Source organism: Rana temporaria, chromosome 5 (genome assembly GCF_905171775.1).
Source record: "Rana temporaria chromosome 5, aRanTem1.1, whole genome shotgun sequence".
Classification (NCBI taxonomy): Eukaryota; Metazoa; Chordata; class Amphibia; order Anura; family Ranidae; genus Rana; species Rana temporaria.
In genome coordinates, this window is record NC_053493.1 from 420,408,374 (window position 1) to 420,428,373 (window position 20,000).

At 50.1% G+C, this 20,000-nt stretch overlaps 1 protein-coding gene and 2 non-coding genes across 6 annotated transcripts in view; all 3 read right to left on the reverse strand.

The window, feature by feature from the left end:
* The window catches only part of LOC120941681 (FAST kinase domain-containing protein 4-like), a 34,756-nt gene extending 25,337 nt beyond the window's left edge, over nucleotides 1-9,419 (reverse strand). Inside the window, exons 1-2 of one of the 4 annotated variants that reach the window (XM_040355225.1) lie at nucleotides 9,314-9,419; nucleotides 3,058-3,521 (exon numbers count right to left, since the gene is read on the reverse strand). In XM_040355225.1, coding sequence (XP_040211159.1) covers nucleotides 3,058-3,474 — 417 coding nt within the window. In that variant the 5' untranslated portion in view covers nucleotides 3,475-3,521; nucleotides 9,314-9,419. Of the gene's footprint in view, nucleotides 1-3,057; nucleotides 3,522-9,301 lie in introns of all 4 variants that reach the window. The other 3 variants (XM_040355224.1, XM_040355228.1, XM_040355226.1) reach the window with 3 other exon arrangements.
* On the reverse strand, nucleotides 1,073-1,212 carry LOC120942101. Its single transcript, XR_005749896.1, has one exon. It is a non-coding gene; the product is annotated as a small nucleolar RNA SNORA5 (small nucleolar RNA).
* On the reverse strand, nucleotides 6,283-6,423 carry LOC120942102. Its single transcript, XR_005749897.1, has one exon. It is a non-coding gene; the product is annotated as a small nucleolar RNA SNORA5 (small nucleolar RNA).
* Nucleotides 9,420-20,000: the final 10,581 nt, after the last annotated feature.

Consider the following 20,000-nt stretch of genomic DNA (forward strand, 5'->3'; position numbering starts at 1 on the left):
ACAAAAAAAAAATCTGCGATTAAAAAAAACAAAAAAAAAAAAAAAAAAACTCGATTCGAATCGAGTTTTTTTTTTGTTCTTTTTAAACTTGATTCAAATCGAGATTTTTTTTTTTTTTTTAAACTCGATTCAAATAGAGTTTTTTTTTTTTTATTGACACTGTGCCGGTCCTGAGGAGCTGCGGGCAGTTGTTTTTAAACGTTTTAGCTGCCCGCAGCTCTTCAGGAGAATGCTTGTAATCCAAAGCACTTGCATATCAAAGCGAGGTTCCCCATAGAAGTCAATGGAAACTAAAATAATTTGTTCCACATTGACTTCTATGGTATGCAATACTGCATGTGGCCAGAGGTGGGGGGGGCACCGGAGTGTGTTGTTCATCACATAAAATCCCAATAATTTTCGGTTGTAACATGACAAAATGTGGGGAATTTCCAGGGGTAAGAATACTTTTTCTAGGCGCTGTATATAGAGGGGTGTGAATACTTTTTCTAGGCGCTGTATATAGAGGGGTATGAATACTTTTTCTAGGCGCTGTATATAGGAGGGGTATGAATACTTTTTCTCGGCGCTGTATATAGAGGGGTATGAATACTTTTTGTAGGCGCTGTATATAGAGGGGTATGAATACTTTTTCTAGGCGCTGTATATAGGAGGGGTATGAATACTTTTTCTAGGCGCTGTATATAGAGGGGTATGAATACTTTTTCTAGGCGCTGTATATAGAGGGGTATGAATACTTTTTCTAGGCGCTGTATATAGGAGGGGTATGAATACTTTTTCTAGGCGCTGTATATAGAGGGGTATGAATACTTTTTCTAGGCGCTGTATATAGAGGGGTATGAATACTTTTTCTAGGCGCTGTATATAGAGGGGTATGAATACTTTTTCTAGGCGCTGTATATAGAGGGGTATGAATACTTTTTCTAGGCGCTGTATATAGAGGGGTATGAATACTTTTTCTAGGCGCTGTATATAGAGGGGGTATGAATACTTTTTCTAGGCGCTGTATATAGAGGGGTATGAATACTTTCTCTAGGCGCTGTATATACAGATTTATAGGGTGAAGAGATGGAAGTGTCTGTAGCACAATTTTATCCCCGATTCCCACCGCAGAGGAAAAACGGGGCCCATGAGCTACAGAAAAAATTCTGTAGCAGCCCATTGGCCAGCGGCCGCCATGGAGGGGGCGGAGCTGAATTTGACGAAGCTGCAAAACTTTCAACGTGTTCCTTAGAAATCTTTTTTCTTTTTTTTTTGCCTGGACCCTTTCACTGCACACGTTTAAAAAATCCCTGCAAAGTAAAAGCATAATGTGCTAGTATGCATCACATACTAGCACATTATGCGACACTTACCTGCAAACAAAGCCAACGTTGTACCCGCATCCACGTCGTTCTTCCTTCCGGGGGCCGCAGACTCCGGCTCTGTGACTGGCCTGAGTCACATGACGTCACCGGGGAAGGGGGGGGTGTGGCCTGTTTCTGGGAGGATAGATTTACGCTGAAAGGGTCTGGTGCTGCTGGTGGGGGGTCTATGGTTTATGGGGGAGGGGGCCTGTCGCTGCCATTTTTTTTATTTTAGAACTGCTTCGACGTTGAACTGAACACCTATTTACAGGCCGCTCCCATCTGGTCATGTGATCTCCCCGTGTCAGGCCCCCCCCCTGGTGCCCCTCCCGGTCACTGTTGCCCCCTCCTGCTGGCTGCAGGGGGGGGGGGGGGGAGCATTGCTTCCAGTCTGTGCCCACCAGCGCCTCCCGTCTTTGCCAGTGGGAACAGGACTGGAGGGCGCCGGTGGGAACAGATTGGAAGCAACGCTCTTCTCCCCTGCATCCAGCGCGGGCTAACACAGGTGAGATCACATGCCCAGAATGAAATTTTGTATACCCATTTACAGGCCGCTACTATCTGGTCATGTGATCTCCCCCTGTGTCTCAGCCAGCGCGGGCTGCAGAGGAGAAGAGCATTGCTACCTGTCTGTGCCTCCTGTGGGGGGCAACAGGGAACGGGAGGGGCAACATGGGGGCAACAGGGACCGGGAAAGGTGCCGGGGGGGGACCAGGAGGGCGCCGGCGGGAAAAGATTGCTTCCAGTCTGTGCCCATCAGTGCCTCCCGTCTTTGCCAGTGGGAACAGGACTGGAAGGCGCCGGTGGGAACAGATTGGAATCAATGCGCTTCTCCCCTGCAGCCGGCGCTGGCTGACACAGGGGGGGGGGGGGGAGATCACATGCCCAGAATGAGATTTTGTATACCCATTTACAGGCATGTGATCTCCCCTGTCTCTCAGCCAGCGCGGGCTACAGAGGAGAAGAGCATTGCTACCTGTCTGTGCATCCTGTGGGGGGCAACAGGGACCGGGAGGGGGCAACAGGGACTGGGAGGGGGCAACAGGGACCAGGAGGGAGCTACAGGGACCAACAGGGACCAACAGGGACCAGGAGGGGGCAACAGGGACCAGGAGGGGGCAACAGGGACCAGGAGGGGGCAACAGGGACCAGGAGGGGGCAACAGGGACCAGGAGGGGGCAACAGGGACCAGGAGGGGGCAACAGGGACCAGGAGGGGGCAACAGGGACCAGGGCGGGGGCCGGCGGGAAAAGATTGGAAGCAATGCTCTTCTCCCCTGCATCCAGCGCGGGCTGACACAGGGGAGATCACATGACCAGATGGGAGTGGCCTGTAAATAGGTACACAAAATATTTTTTGCGTTCAGGTCAACGTTGAGGCAGCCCTCCCCCCCCTCCAAAATAAACGGTAGCGACGGATCCCCTCCCCCAGAAACCATAGACTCCCACCAGCAGCACTAGACCCTCTCAGGGTAAATCTATCCTCCCAGCAACAACAGGTCCCGCCCCCCTAACAAGTTACCCCCCCAGCAACAATAGATCTAGTAGACTGCATTAATAATAAACCCCCCCCAAAAAAACGACACCCTAGAAATTTAACACCCCCCCCCCATCAATGATAGAACCCCCCACCAACAGCACCCCCTTGGCATTATATACATTCAGTGCTGGGGGTGCCCCCCCCCCCATAACAAATCCTGTGGGGGTCTTACCTGCCCATTGATATGATCTAGGAGGTGCTGGAATCTGGGGTCTTTCAGGATCTCTTCATTGCTCCCGGGTTCCCTCCTGACGATCTCCTGGATGATCATCACCCCCTTGTTCCCGGAGACGTTCTGCTCCCGCGGGATGTCCAGCAGATTGTTTATCCCCGGCACAGTCTTCAGCATGGAGAAGAACTCGTTCTCGTCCTGTGGGGTGACGGGGCCCATCTGGGAGGTCTCCGGGAGGCTCTCCGCCAGGTAACGCGGGGAGGAGGTGTGTAGGGCCGCCCGGCACCGGGGGGGAGGGGCGTGCTGGCACAATCTCATACATTCTGTGGGGACGGCGGAGGAGGAGGAGGAGGGGGGCTGGAAGGAGGCCGGCACTGCCAGCAGGCGGGAGGCACGCTGGATCAGACGGGCCGTCATCCTCTCTGTGGTGGGGAGTTCAATGTGAAGGTCAGTTCACCATCTTTCTACAAGGAAAAAATGGAGTCAGTCAGTCGCCATTCTACAAACACTACGGAATCACCCCCCCACCCAGTGTGGACTACGGAACCCCCTACACCCCCCCCCCCACCCAGTGTGGGCTACGGAACCCCTACACTCCCCCCCCACCCAGTGTGGGCTACAGAACCCCTACACTCCCACCCCCACCCAGTGTGGGCTACAGAACCCCTACACTCCCACCCCCACCCAGTGTGGGCTACGGAACCCCTACACTCCCCCCCCCCCCCAGTGTGGCCTACGGAACTCCCACCTCCCCCAGTGTGGCCTACGGAACTCCCACCTCCCCCAGTGTGGCCTACGGAACTCCCACCTCCCCCAGTGTGGCCTACGGAACTCCCACCTCCCCCAGTGTGGCCTACGGAACCCCTACACTCCCCCCCTCCCCAGTGTGGACTACGGAACCCCTACACTCCCCCCCTCCCCAGTGTGGACTACGGAACCCCCTACACTCCCCCCCTCCCCAGTGTGGACTACGGAACCCCTACACTCCCCCCCTCCCCAGTGTGGACTACGGAACCCCTACACTCCCCCCCCTCCCCAGTGTGGACTACGGAACCCCTACACTCCCCCCCTCCCCAGTGTGGACTACAGAACCCCTACACTCCCCCCCTCCCCAGTGTGGACTACGGAACCCCTACACTCCCCCCCCCCCAGTGTGGACTACGGAACCCCTACACTCCCCCCCTCCCCAGTGTGGACTACAGAACCCCTACACTCCCCCCCTCCCCAGTGTGGACTACAGAACCCCTACACTCCCCCCCCTCCCCAGTGTGGACTACGGAACCCCTACACTCCCCCCCCTCCCCAGTGTGGACTATGGAACCCCTACACTCCCTGGCATCTCGATGTAATAGGGGGAGGGGACTTCGATGGAGCACTAGATGAAGCTGATGATTATTGGATATACTATAATCCTCAGCTCCATCTAGTGGTCGTAATGTGGCATTTTCCTGACCTGCTCTATTCCGTATTAAATTTTGTCACCAACTCGCACAGAACAAAACGTACACATTCAGAGCCTTGAAAAAGTATTCATACCCCTCTATATACAGAGCCTTGAAAAAGTATTCATACCCCTCTATATACAGCGCCTAGAAAAAGTATTCATACCCTTGGAAATTCCCCACATTTTCTCATGTTACAACCAAAAACGTAAATGTATTTTATTGGGATTTTATGTGAGACACACAAAGTGTCACATAATTGTGAAGTGGAAGGAAAATGATAAACGATACAAATAAATAAGTGAAAAGTGTGGGGGGAGGGGCATTTGTATGGCGCCCCCCGGAGTCAATACTTTGTAGAACCCCCTTTCTCTACAAGTCTTTTTGGGGGTGTCTCTACCAGCTTTGCACATCTAGAGAGGAACATTTCTTCTTCTTTGTAAAATATCTCTGTCTCTGTCAGATTGGATGGAGAGCGTCTGTGATCAGCAATTTTCATGTCTTGCCCACAGATTCTCAATGGGATTTAGGTCTGGACTGTGACTGGGCCATTCTAACATTCTAACCCATGAATAGGCTTTGATCTAAACCCTTCCATTGTAGCTCTGGCTGTACTTTAGGGTTGTTGTCCTGCTGGAAGGTGAACCTCCCCCCCCCCCCCCCCCCCGGTCTCAAGTCTTTTGCAGACTCTAACAGGTTTTCTTCTAAGATTGTCCTGTATTTGTCTCCATCCATCTTCCCATCAACTCTGACCAGCTTCCCTGTCCCTGCTGAAGAAAAGCATCCCCACCACATGAGGCTGCCACCACCATGTTTCACAGTGGGGATGGTGTGTTCAGGGTGATGTGCAGTGTTAGCGTTTTTTGTTGAATTTTGCGAGAGCACCTTCTTCCACATGTTTGCTGTGTCCCCTCCCCCACATGGCTTCTCACAAACTGCAAACAGGACTTCTTATGTCTTTCTTTCACCAATGTCTTTCTTCTTGTCACTCTTCCATAAAGGGCAGATTTGTGGAGAGACCACTAATAGTTGTCCTGTGGACAGATTCTCCCCCCTGAGCTGTGGATCTCTGCAGCTCCTCCAGAGTTACCATGGGCCTCTTGGCTGCTCCTCTGATGAATGCTCTCCTTGCCCGGCCCGGTCAGTTTAGGTGGACGGCCATGTCTTGGTCGGTTTGCAGCTGTACCATACTCTTTCCATTTTCAGATGATGGGTTGAACAGAAGCTCCGTGAGATCTTCAAAGCTTGGGAGATTTTTTATTATAACCTAACCCTGCTTTATACTTCTCCACAACTTTATCCCTGACCTGCCTGGTGTGTTCCTCGGCCTTCATGATGCTGTTTGTTCACTAAGGTTCTCTAACAAACCTCTGAGGGCTTCACAGAACAGCTGTATTTATACTGAGATTAAATGACACACAGGTGGAGTCTATTTACTAATCAGGTGACTTCTGAAGGAAATTGGTTCCACTAGACTTTAGCTGGGGGTATCAGAGTAAAGGGGGCTGAATACAAATGCCCCCCCCCCCCACACTTTTCACATATTTATTTATCATTTTCCTTCCACTTCACAATTATGTGACACTTTGTGTCTCTCACATAAAATACATTTACGTTTTTGGATGTAACATGAGAAAATGTGGAAAATTTCAAGGGGTGTGAATACTTTTTCTAGGCGCTGTATATAGAGGGGTATGAATACTTTTTCTAGGCGCTGTATATAGAGGGGTATGAATACTTTTTCTAGGCGCTGTATATACAGATTTATAGGGTGAAGAGATGGAAGTGTCTGTAGCACAATTTTATCCCCGATTCCCACCGCAGAGGAAAAACGAGGCCCATGAGCTACAGGAAAAAATTCTGTAGCAGCCCATTGGCCAGCTGCCGCCATGGAGGGGGCGGAGCTGAATTTGACGAAGCTGCAAAACTGGGGCCCCTGTTAGTGCAGTGGTCACCTCATCTTTGAACCCCAACAGTGACCATGGTCCAGCACTGTATTATCCCCCCCCCCCCCAACCCTATTGTGCTGACCTCAGATATCTGAGCCAACAACACGGCACATGACCTGCATTGTACTTTGGCTCCTAACACGGTGACTTGGGGCCCCTGAGACACTATACTGAGAGCAGTCAAAGGTTTCATTTTTAGAATCCCCAACAGGGCCCACAAAGGTCCTGCACTGTACACCACCCATAGATATTTGGGGCCTCAACAGGGGCCAGGAAGGTCAAGCACTGAGGGCCCCCCCCCCCCCGATAACTCTCTGATCCGAGACCCCCCTCCCCCTAAGAACTCTCTGATCCGAGCCCCCCCCCCCCCCGAGAACTCTCTGATCCGAGGCCCCCCCGAGAACTCTCAGATCCGAGGCCCCCCCCCCCGAGAACTCTCTGATCCGAGGCCCCCCCGAGAACTCTCAGATCCGAGGCCCCCCCCCCCCGATAACTCTCTGATCCGAGAGCCCCCTCCCCCTAAGAACTCTCTGATCCGAGACCCCCCCCCCCCCCCGAGAACTCTCTGATCCGAGACCCCCCTCCCCCTAAGAACTCTCTGATCCGAGACCCCCCCCCCCCCGAGAACTCTCTGATCCGAGGCCCCCCCCCCCCCCCCCCCGAGAACTCTCAGATCCGAGGCCCCCCCCCCGAGAACTCTCTGATCCGAGGCCCCCCCCCCCCCGAGAACTCTCTGATCCGAGACCCCCCCCCCGAGAACTCTCTGATCCGAGACCCCCCCCCCCCCCCGAGAACCCCCCCCCCCCGAGAACTCTCAGATCCGAGGCCCCCCCCCACCACCACCCCGAGAACTCTCAGATCCGAGCGCCCCCCCCCTCGAGAACTCTCAGATCCGAGCCCCCCCCCCCTCGAGAACTCTCTGATCCGAGACCCCCCCCCCCTCGAGAACTCTCTGATCCGAGACCCCCCCCTCGAGAACTCTCTGATCCGAGACCCCCCCCCCCCCGAGAACTCTCTGATCCGAGACCCCCCCCTCCCCCGAGAACTCTCTGATCCGAGACCCCCCCCTCCCCCGAGAACTCTCTGATCCGAGACCCCCCCCCTCCCTCGAGAACTCTCTGATCCGAGACCCCCCCCTCCCTCGAGAACTCTCTGATCCGAAACCCCCCCTCCCTCGAGAACTCTCTGATCCGAGACCCCCCCCTCCCTCGAGAACTCTCTGATCTGAAACCCCCCCTCCCTCGAGAACTCTCTGATCTGAAACCCCCCCCTCCCTCGAGAACTCTCTGATCCGAGACCCCCCCTCCCTCGAGAACTCTCTGATCCGAGACCCCCCCCTCCCTCGAGAACTCTCTGATCTGAAACCCCTCCTCCCTCGAGAACTCTCTGATCTGAAACCCCTCCTCCCTCGAGAACTCTCTGATCTGAGACCCCCCCCTCCCTCGAGAACTCTCTGATCCGAGACCCCCCCCTCCCTCGAGAACTCTCTGATCTGAAACCCCCCCCCCCTCCCTCGAGAACTCTCTGATCTGAAACCCCCCCCCCCCTTAAGAACTCTCTGATCCGAGACCCCCCCCCCCTTGAGAACTCTCTGATCCGAGACCCCCCCCCCATTGCTGTGTATGCAACAGTGACCAGGGGAGCACAGGCATTACACCTGTAAGGTCCCCAGTCCGTCCCCCCGCTTACCTCGCGTAAGGAGAAAAGAGATTACACTTGTCAGCACACCCCCCCCCCCCCCGCTTCTCTGCTCCAGGAGGGCCCTGCATAAAGCTGTGTAAGGGGCCCCCAAAATTTGTGATGGCTGCCCTGACGGTGACCCTGTGTATCTAGAGTCCCCGACATAGCCTATGAAGGCCCCCAGAAATTCTATGACCTTAGCCACAGTACAGGGTGCAGTGATGACCTCATATTTGGGGTGCCCGTAGAAGTCACTGGGGCCCCTGAGATATACAATGGTGACCTCAGATATCTGGGGGCCCCATACAATGGCAACCTTGCATATCTGGGGACCCCAACACAGTCCAAGCAGTGCACTCGGGCCCCTAATAATTCTATGACCAGGGGCCCCTGAGACACTGTACAGAGCTGACACTCATACTGGGGACCCCCCCCCCCCCCCAACAGTGGCCAACAATGTCCTGCACTCTCCTGGGGCCCTTGAGACATAATACTATATACAGTGCTAACCTTTTATTCCTGGGGCCCCCAACAGGGACCATGAAGAAATCAGGGGGCCATAAGAGACTGTGCTGTGTGCAGTATTGATCTTAATTTTGGGGGCCCCACAGAAGCCATGAAGGTCCTACACTGTCTTTGGGGCCCCTGAGATGTTGTGCAATATACAGTGGTGACCTTAGATACACAGGCCCCAAACAGGGGGCGCCTCAAAGAACTCTGGGGGCCCCCAAACAGGGGGCGCCTCGAAGAACTCTGGGGGCCCCCCAAACAGGGGGCGCCTCGAAGAACTCTGGGGCCCCAAACAGGGGGCGCCTCGAAGAACTCTGGGGGCCCCAAACAGGGGGCACCTCGAAGAACTCTGGGGGCCCCAAACAGGGGGCACCTCGAAGAACTCTGGGGCTCCTGGCAATGCTAAACTCTGGGGCCCCTGAAACACGGCTGCATGCAGTCTTGACCTCAGAGATTTCAGGGGCCCTAAGAAGCAGGCTCTGGGGGGCCCTTAGGAGGAATATCCTTCTGGCAGTCTCAGGGGACCCCACACACGTGGGCCCAACGTGGACCACCTAGATTGGGGGTCCCTCTACAATCCATATAAGACATACAGGGGGCCCTAATTACACGGAACCCCGGCCCCCTCCACCTTCCATTCTCCCTCCCCAGGGATCCCCTCACCGTCCTCCGCACCTCCAGCCGGCTTCTTCCTCTGACCTCCACGGCATGAGCAGAGAACCGGTGTCGCCGCATACACACGTCACTTCCGCCAGACACCGCATGTCTGCCATCGCCCTCTACAGATTGCTCTCCGGAAACATGGCCGCCCCATGCTTATTGCTAGGGATGATCTCCGGAAAAATGGCCGCCGAAACAGAGTCAGTGCGGAAGTGAGATGCAAGAGCATGGCGCAGCCGCCATCTTAGGTAAGGGCAGGCTATGTGACAATGTGAGTATGGAGTCGCCATGTTGGGTGAGGGCAGAAAAGTATGAACAAAGTGGCTTGTTGAGTGAGGAGAGAGTGTGGGGATATCAGAGTGAAAAGACGAGTTCCAGTCACATTCCCAGTTTCACCAAGAGCCATTTTTGTTTAAAAAAAATCTATTTAGTCCTGAAGATTAGTTAAACCCTCCAAATATTTTCTGAAAGCAGACTTCCTGAGGAATAAAATAGCGGTAGTTCAATTTATTTATTTTTTTACATCACAAGATATTAGCGCAACAGTTTATGAAATACAACATTTCAATAAAAAAAATACACTTATGTTGTTTTTAGGGACCACAAATGCAATAAATGACACGTTGTGGCCGACAGTTGGCTTCCCATTGTTTTAACCATTTGCTGATCGCCCTATAGCCGAATAATGGCTACAGTGCGGCCGGTCAGTTCTGTGAGGACGTTATATGATGTTCAGCTTTATTGACATACGGATCATGTGATAGCTGTGTCACAGGGACAATCACAGCTGATCACAGATCAGGGTAAAGGGACAATCACAGCTGATCACAGATTGGGGTAAAGGGACTATCACAGCTGATCACAGATCAGGGTAAAGGGACAATCACAGCTGATCACATATCTGGGTAAACGGACAATCACAGCTGATCATAGATCTGGGTAAAGGGACAATCACAGCTGATCACAGATCTGGGTAAAGGGACAATCACAGCTGATCACAGATCTGGGTAAAGGGACAATCACAGCTGATCACAGATCAGGGTAAAGGGATGATCACAGCTGATCACAGATCGGGGTAAAGGGACAATCACAGCTGATCACAGATCAGGGTAAAGGGACAATCACAGCTGATCACATATCTGGGTAAACGGACAATCACAGCTGATCATAGATCTGGGTAAAGGGACAATCACAGCTGATCACAGATCTGGGTAAAGGGACAATCACAGCTGATCACAGATCAGGGTAAAGGGACAATCACAGCTGATCACAGATCGGAGTAAAGGGACAATCACAGCTGATCACAGATCAGGGTAAAGGGATGATCACAGCTGATCACAGATCAGGGTAAAGGGACAATCACAGCTGATCACAGATCGGGGTAAAGGGACAATCACAGCTGATCACAGATCTGGGTAAAGGGACAATCACAGCTGATCACAGATCAGGGTAAAGGGACAATCACAGCTGATCACAGATCTGGGTAAAGGGACAATCACAGCTGATCACAGATCAGGGTAAAGGGACAATCACAGCTGATCATAGATTGGGGGAAAAGTGACACTCATGTTAAAAAACGAATTGGGAACGAAACTAATTGCACATGTCTACCCTGTATGCACTCAATCACAAACACACCCCTAGGGCAAACACATCTACTAAATGTAAAAGTGCCCCACACATGGGATGTAAGTATGTAACACTTATATATCTAATTATTTTTTTATTCTCACAAACTCAGAGGAATACACCTCAATTGTCAGGGCAATACACCCCAATTATCAGGGAAATACACCCCAATTATCAGGGAAATACACCCCAATTATCAGAGCAATACACCCCAATTGTCAGGGCAATACACTCCAATTATCACAGCATTACACCCTAATTGTCAGGGTAATACACCCCAATTGTCAGGGCGTTACACCCCAATTGTCAGGGCAATACACCCAAATTGTCAGGGCAATGCACCCCAATTATCAGGACAATATACCCCAATTATCAGGGCATTACACCCCAATTATCACAGCATTACACCCCAATTTTCAGGGAAATACACCCCAATTGTCAGGGCATTACACCCTAATTATCAGGGCAATAGACCCCAATTATCAGGGCGTTACACCCCAATTATCAGGGCAATACACCCCAATTGTCAGGGCATTACACCCTAATTATCAGGGCAATAGACCCCAATTATCAGGGCGTTACACCCCAATTATCAGGGCAATACACCCCAATTGTCAGGGTAATATACCCCAATTATCAGGGCATTACACCCCAATTATCACAGCATTACAACCCAATTATCAGGGCATTACACCCCAATTATCACAGCATTACAACCCAATTATCAGGGCAATACACCCCAATTATCAGAGCCACACACCCCAATTATCAGGGCAATACACCCCAATTATGAGGGCATTACACCCCAATTATCAGGGCAATACACCTCAATTATCAGAGCCACACACCCCAATTATCAGGGCAATACACCCCAATTATGAGGGCATTACACCCCAATTATCAGGGCATTACACCCCAATTATCAGGGCAATACACCCCAATTATCAGGGCAATAGACCCCAATTATCAGGGCAATACACCCCAATTATCAGGGCATTACACCCCAATTATCAGGGCAATACACCCCAATTATCAGGGCAATACACCCCAATTATCAGGGCATTACACCCCAATTATCAGGGCAATACACCCCAATTGTCAGGGCAATACACCCCAATTATCAGGGCAATACACCCCAATTATGAGGGCATTACACCCCAATTATCAGGGCAATACACCCCAATTATCAGGGCAATACACCCCAATTGTCAGGGCAATACACCCCAATTATCAGGGCAATACACCCCAATTGTCAGGGCAATACACCCCAATTATCAGGGCTACACACCCCAATTATCAGGGCAGTTATCAAGGCACTTCCTTCTCACACATGAAGCCCGGGGGTCGCCCACAAGAATGTTCTGTTGCCCGGGATCCAAGGTAACTCTTTTCTTCGCTCCGGTTATAAAAGCTTCATTTTCCCATTCCTCCCCTTCAGACTAGAATATCGAGTTTTCTTCCTGAACCCTCCTCTGTATTCCGTATGGTTCTCCAGAGATGGTCGGGTATATCCCATTACACACGGCGCCCCCTGCGTGGAACGTAGAAGTGTGGTCGGTGAATTCTTCGCTCACAATCGCGGGGGAATCATTGGACGTGAACAGGAAGCTCTGTACAATGTGATCTCCATGTTTGTACCTGATATGTTCTGCTGAGGACAATCTAATGTTCACCACGGAATGTCACATGTGTAATATATATAGATTTATATATAATCTTAGGAGGTGACCTTTCACCTTTAACCACCTCAATGCCGGGCACTTTCCCCCTTTTCCTGCCCAGGACAATTTTCAGCACTGTCACACTTTGAATGACAATTACACAGTCGTGCTACACTGTACCCAAACTACATTTGTATCATTTTCTTCCCACAAATAGAGATTTCTTTTGGTGGTATCTGATCACCTCTGTGATTTTTTCATTTTTTGCTAATGAGGTGGCACTGATAAGGTGGCACTGATGGGCACTAATGAGGAGGCAATGATATGTAGAATTGATGGGCACTGATAGGCGGCACTGATATGCAGCACTGATGGGCACTGATAGGTGGCACTGATGGGCACTGATAAGTAGGCAATGATATGTAGAATTGATGGGCACTGATATGCAGCACTGATGGGCATTGATAGGTGGCACTGATGGGCACTGATGAGAAGGAAATGATATTTAGAATTGATGGGCACTGATGAGCACTGATGAGGAGGCAATGATATGTAGAATTGATGGGCACCAATAGTGGGCACCAGGGATGGACTGGCCATAGGGACTACAGGGAGTTTCCCGGTGGGCCGATGGCTCAGTGGGCCGTTTTTTAAAACAGAGATGCTGCTTGGAGGACTTTTTTTAACGCCCTGGCAGCGCCCCAGTGTGAAAGCAGGCTTTCACACTGGGACTGCAGCGGAATTGTTTTTCAGTCGCTTTACAGGCACCCAAAAGCGCCTAAAACATGCCTCAGTGTAAAAAGGGGTCCTACACTCACCCCCTCTCTTTTACACTCACTCTCTTTTTCTTACTATCACCCCCCTCCCTCTCTCACCCACCCCCTCTCACCCTCTTTCCCTCCTCCTTCTCTCTCTCTCTCTCTCATTCCCCTCTCTCTCACCCTCTCATGATATACAATAATGGATGTAGGGGCCTTTTGGTGGGCGTGATTTTTCAGGGGGGGGTGGGGGCAGCATTTTATTGAATTAAAGTGGGCCGGTCTGGATGAAGTCCAGGGCCAAATTTTTGTCCCAGTCCAACCCTGGTGGGCACTGATGGGCACTGATGAGGAGGCAATGATATGCAGAATTGATGGGCACTGATATGCAGCACTAATGGGCACTGATAGGTGGCACTGATGGGCACTGATGAGGAGGCAATGATATGTAGAATTTATGGGCATTGATAGGTGGCCCTGATGGGCACTGAAGAGGAGGCAATGATATGTAGAATTGATAGGCACCAATAGTGGGCACTGATGAGGAGGAAATTATATGTAGAATTGATGGGCAATGATATGCAGCACTGATGGGCACTGATGAGGAGGCAATGATATGTAGAATTGATGGACACTGATAGGTGGTACTGATGGGCACCAATAGGCGGCACTGATGGACACTGACAGGCGGCTGTGATGGGCACTGACAGGCGGCACTGACGGGCACTGACAGGCGGCACTGACAGGTGGCACTGATATTGAGGTACTGATGATGTTTTGACAGGTGTTATGCCGCGTACACACGATCATTTTTTGGCATGTAAAAAACACGTTTTTTCAGCATCTAGAATTTTTTTTTTTTTTTCCAACTTGATCATTAAAACGACGTTGCCTACACACCATCGTTTTTAAAAAATGCTCTAGCAAAGCGCGGTGACGTACAACACGTACGACGGCACTATAAAGGGGAAGTTCCATGCGGATGGCGCCACCCTTGAGGCTGCTTTAGCTGATTCCGTGTTAGTAAAAGACGATTCGCGCTTTTCTGTCGGTTACAGCGTGATGAATGTGCTTACTCCATTATGAACGCTAGTTTTACCAGAACGAGCGCTTCCGTCTCATAACTTGCTTCTGAGCATGCGCAGGTTTTTTACGTGGTTTTAGCCCACACGCGATCATTTTATACAACCCGAAAAACGACATCGTTTAAAACGTCGTTAAAAAATGCAGCATGTTCAATTTTTTTGTCCTTTTTCAGAACCTGAAAAATAATGTGAAGCCCACACACCATCATTTTAAATAACACTTTTTAAAAACTTCGTTTTTTCATGCCGAAAAATGATCGTGTGTACGCGGCATAACAGTAGGGCACTGATTAGCAATGTGATGGGCACTAATTGGCACTGACAGGCAACCCTGGGAGGGGCACTCACTGGCAGATGATGGGTACCCTTTTGTTCACCTGTGGTGACACATCTGATGGGGCTGTGCTGATAATCAATGTGCTGATTATCAGCACAGAACCCCCCCCCCCCTCCCTCTGACAGGAAGAGCCGCCGATTGGCTCTACCTGTCAGCGCGAACCGAGGAATGCTGTTTACCGGCACTTCCTAGTTCACGCGATGATCAGCTGTGATTGGTCACAGCTGATCACGTGGTAAGAGAGGCTTCTTATCACGATCGGAGATGCGGCGTGTCAGACTGACACGCGGCACTCGCGATCGCCGCGTGCACCGGCGTGTTATCCTGCTGGACGTCATATGACGCCCAGTCAGGATGATAGAACCACTTCCCGGACGTCAATCTGTTGTAGGCAGGACGGGAAGTGGTTAATAATTTTTGACCTGAAGTATACCCAAATACCCCCAAACAGTATACTGTGGGCTGGATTCAGAAAGATGAGCGGATCTTTCTGCGGGCGTAACGTATCTCAGATGCGTTACGCCGCCGTATATTTGGGCGCAAGTTCCGTATTCAGAAAGAACTTGCGCCCTAAGTTAACGTATATGTGGGCCGGCGTAAGCCCGCCTAATTCAAATGGGGATGTTGTGGGCGTGTTTTATCTAAATTTAAGATGACCCCGCGTATTGTACGTGTTTTGTGAACGGCGCATGCGCCGTTCGTGAAAAAACCCAGAGCGCATGCTCGAAATTATGGCGAAAGTCGTCATTGCTTTAGACGTGAACGTAACTTACGTACAGCCCTATTCGCGAACGACTTACGCAAACGACGTAACAATTTCAAAACTCGGCGCGGGAACGACGGCCATACTTAACATTAGCTACGCCTCATATAGCAGGGGTAACTATACGCCGAAAAAAGCCTAACGTAAACAATGTAAAAAAATAGGCCGGCCGGACGTACGTTTCTGAATCGGCGTATATACCTAATTAGCAAATTCCTTGCGGAACTATACGGAAGCGCCACCTAGCGGCCAGCGTAAATATGCAGCCTAAGATATGACGGTGTAAGACACTTATGCCGCGTACAGACGGTCGTTTTTTGTGATGAAAAAAATAGTCGTTTTTAAAAACGTCATTTAAAATGACCGTGTGTGGGGAAAACGTCGTTTTATGTCTTCTGAAAAACGGCAACAAAAAAAATTCGAACATGCTTGAATTTCGTTTTTTGTCGTTTTTCAAAACGTCGTTTTTTCTGTCATTTAAAATGATAGTGTGTGGGCAAAACAACGTTTAAAATGAATTGAGAAGCGGGGGGGCCCTTTACAAAAAAAAGAAGGAATAAAGAAAAATATATGTAAGAAAAGGGGGGTAGCCATCCGGGGCCCTGGGGACCTCTGGGCCCTTTAATAAAAAATAAAGAAATAAAGAAATAAATATATATATATATATAGGGGTTGCCATCCGGGACCTCTGGGCCCTTTAATAATAAAATAAAAAAAGAAACCTCTGGGCCCTTTAATAAAAAAAAAAAAATATATATATATATATATATATATATATATATATATAAAAAAATAAACATTTAAAAAAAAAAAGGGGGGGGGTTGCCATCCAGGGCCCTGGGGACCTCTGGGCCATTTAATAAAAAATAGATATATATAAACAAAAATAAAAAAATAAACATTTATAAAAAATAAAAAAAGGGGGTTTGCTACATGGGGCCCTGGGGACCTCTGAGCCCTTTAATAAAATATATATATATATATATATATATATATATATATATATATATATATAAAAAAAAGAAATAAAATAATATAAAACATTTTTTTTTTATAAAAAAAAGGGGGGGTTGCCATCCGGGGCTCTTTAATAATAATAAATATAAAAAAGGGGGGTTGTCATCCAGGGCCTTGGGGATCTCCGGGCCCCCCGTACCCCTAAAAAAAATGTGTCCCTTTAATAAAAAATTTAATAAAAATATATTAGAATTTTTTTTTTTTTTTAATAAAAAATAAATAAAAAAAGGGGGGGGTTGCCATCCGGGGCCCTGGGGACCTCCGGACCTCTAAAAAAAAAAAAAAAAATTGGCCCTTTGATAAAAAAATAAAATAAACATATATTAAAAAAAAATTTTAAATAAAAAAAAGGGGAGTTGCCACCTGGGGCCCTGTGGGCCTCCGTGCCCCTGGAGACCTCCGGACCCCTAAAAAACAAAAAGGGGGTTGCCATCTGGGCCCCTGGGGACCTCCGGGCCCCTTACAGGTGTACTGCCTGTACCCCCCTGATGGCGGCCCTGAGGACCTGTAGCAGACTGGCCTCAGACAGGCAGATCGGGCACAGACAGCAGGCAGAGGCGTAGTCGGGTCACAGGCATGTTTTCAGCAACGGACAGTCAGATCAGGCAGAAGCGTAGTCGGGTCACAGGCATGTTTTCAGCAACGGACGGTCAGATCAGGCAGAAGCGTAGTCGGGTCACAGGCATGTTTTCAGCAACGGACGGTCAGATCAGGCAGAAGCAGCAGGCAGAAGCGTAGTCGGGTCACAGGCATGTTTTCAGCAACGGACGGTCAGATCAGGCAGAAGCAGCAGGCAGAAGCGTAGTCGGGGTCACAGGCAGGTTTGGCAACATGTACTGAATAGCAGAGAATGGAGACAGGGATCGATCTGTAGGAAACCAGAGGTCAGGGCAGGAAGCAGGCACAGGCAGACGGGAGCAAGCCGGGTTGGTATCAGAAGTCACACACACAGGTATCAGAATTCAGGTAAACGCTGTAGATCAAGCAGCAATAAGTCAGTGTCACAGCTCTGTTTAAATAGGCCGACTGGCGCCAGTTCTGGAAACAGACGCACATGCGCAGGCTTGGTTGGCGCCTGCGCACAGGCACGCGCCGGGGGAAAAAGCAGCTGTACCTTGCAGACATCTTCCCTGACAATCGCAGTGGCAGGGTCCATCCTGGTGCTTTTAGGGACGCTGTCTTGAGGAGTTGATAGCAGAGTAAAGGTATCCCGGACGAGCCCCCACATGTAGCACCACACCCTGGAAGGAGGCGCTTGAGTCTTAAGACCCAATTGACTGGAAGGAGAAGCAATCGTATTGGCTGGAAACAGGGGGGGGGGAGGAGCCGAGGAGGAGATGCAGGGGGAAACTGCTGAAGCTGCCTGCGGCCTGGTTGGGGTAAGTGCAAGGCTGATGGACGGGCAAGCGACAGAGGGGGGGATTTGTTCGCCAATCGACGGGGGGGAGGGTTTTGTTCGCCGATCAACTGAGCGACGGGGGTGGGTTTGTTTGCCACCCACCCAAAAAAACACAACAGCACCAGCTGCCACTGTTATGCTTTAACCACCTCCGTTTTTTCCAGGAGGAAGTTATACGATGTCCTCCCTGAACAGGCCGCGCTGCGGCGCGATCTGTCGCCAGCTGTGTCCACCGAACACCGATCGGTGTATCGACCTTTGATGATGCCCGAACTACAGATGGCGCCATGCTTCTGGGGAGAAAAGCAGACGAAAGCCTTGCCAGGGGAGTATCGTACTATCCCCTTGAGAGGTCATAAATACCCTGAAGGGGGATCTGATATATCTGATGACAGGTCCTCTTTAGCTTTTTTTTTTTTTACAGGTTACACAGTTGAAGGTCCCCTTTTGTACTCCCTCATTGCCGTGGCTCAGTATGGAATGTGAAGGTGAAGAGGAAGTAAATCCCCCCCCCCATATCAGGTTGGGCGACCTGGAGGCGAGGTGGCTGCACAATCATCGGCCTCTATGGACACCAATAATTACCCTTCATCAAACAAAAGGAGTCATTCTACACCGAGACGGGGAGGTGAGTGCAGGTCCGAGGAGAGAGAGAGCGAGAGAGAGAGCGAGAGAGAGAGAGAGAGCGAGAGAGAGAGATAGAGCGAGAGAGAGAGAGAGAGAGAGAGAGAGAGAGCGAGAGAGAGAGAGAGAGCGAGAGAGAGAGATAGAGCGAGAGAGAGAGAGCGAGAGAGAGAGAGAGAGAGAGAGAGAGAGAGAGAGAGAGCGAGAGAGAGAGAGAGAGAGAGAGCGAGAGAGAGAGAGCGAGAGAGAGAGAGAGAGAGCGAGAGAGAGCGCCATAAAATACTAATACTGAGTGTTACCAACAACAACGCTACTATATATGTCAGAGCTATAGAACTGTATAATAATAATAATAGTGTGTGACTGTGGGTGGGGGGGGGACATTAGAGTGTAAGCTCCTCTGGTACAGAGACTGATGTGATTGGCTTAGTGTTCTCTGTACAGCACTGTGGTATATGTCAGCGCCATATAAATGTATAATAATAATAATTACCTGGATTCAGATAGCTTTACACCGGAGTATCAGTAGATACGCCGACGTAACTCTGAATCTGCGCGGTCCTAAATTTAAGCTTATTCTGGAAACCAGATACACATAAATTAGGCTAAGATACGAGCGGCGTAAGTCTACTACGCCGTTGTATCTTAGGGTGCAATATTTACGCTGGCCGCTAGGTGGCGCTTCAGTTGAGTTCGGCGTAGAATATGCAAATGACTAGATACGCCGATTCAGAAACGTACGTGTGCCCGGCGCATTTTTTTACATCGTTTACTTACGGCTTTTTCCGGCGTAAAGTTAGTCGAACAAATAGCTGGCCTAGTCAATGTTAAGTATGGACGTCGTTCCGCTTCGAAATTTGATTTTTTTTTTACGTCGTTTGCGTAAGTCGTTCGCGAATAGGGCTGGACGTAATTTACGTTGACGTCGAAAGCAATGACGATTTGCGGCGGAATTTCGAGCATGCGCACCGGGATTCTTTCACGAACGGCGCATGCGCCGTTCGTAAAAAACGTAAGATACGCGGGGTCCACATTAATTTGAATAAAACACGCCCCCCTCATCATCATTTGAATTACGCGCACTTACGCCGGCCCCTATTTACGCTACGCCGCCGTAAGTTAGGAGGCAAGTGCTTTGTGAATACAGCACTTGCCTCTCTGACTTACGGCGGCGCAACATAAATACGATACGCTGCGCCGCCGTAAGAATGGGCGCAGCTACCTGAATCTAGTCCATAGTGTGTAACTGTGGGAGGACATTAGAGTGTAAGCTTCTCTGGTACAGAGACTGATGTGATTGGCTCAGTGTTCTCTGTACAGCACTGTGGTATATGTCAGCGCTATATAAATGTATAATAATAATATTTAGCTGGATTCAGATAGCTTTACACCGGCGTATCAGTAGATACGCCGACGTAACTCTGAATCT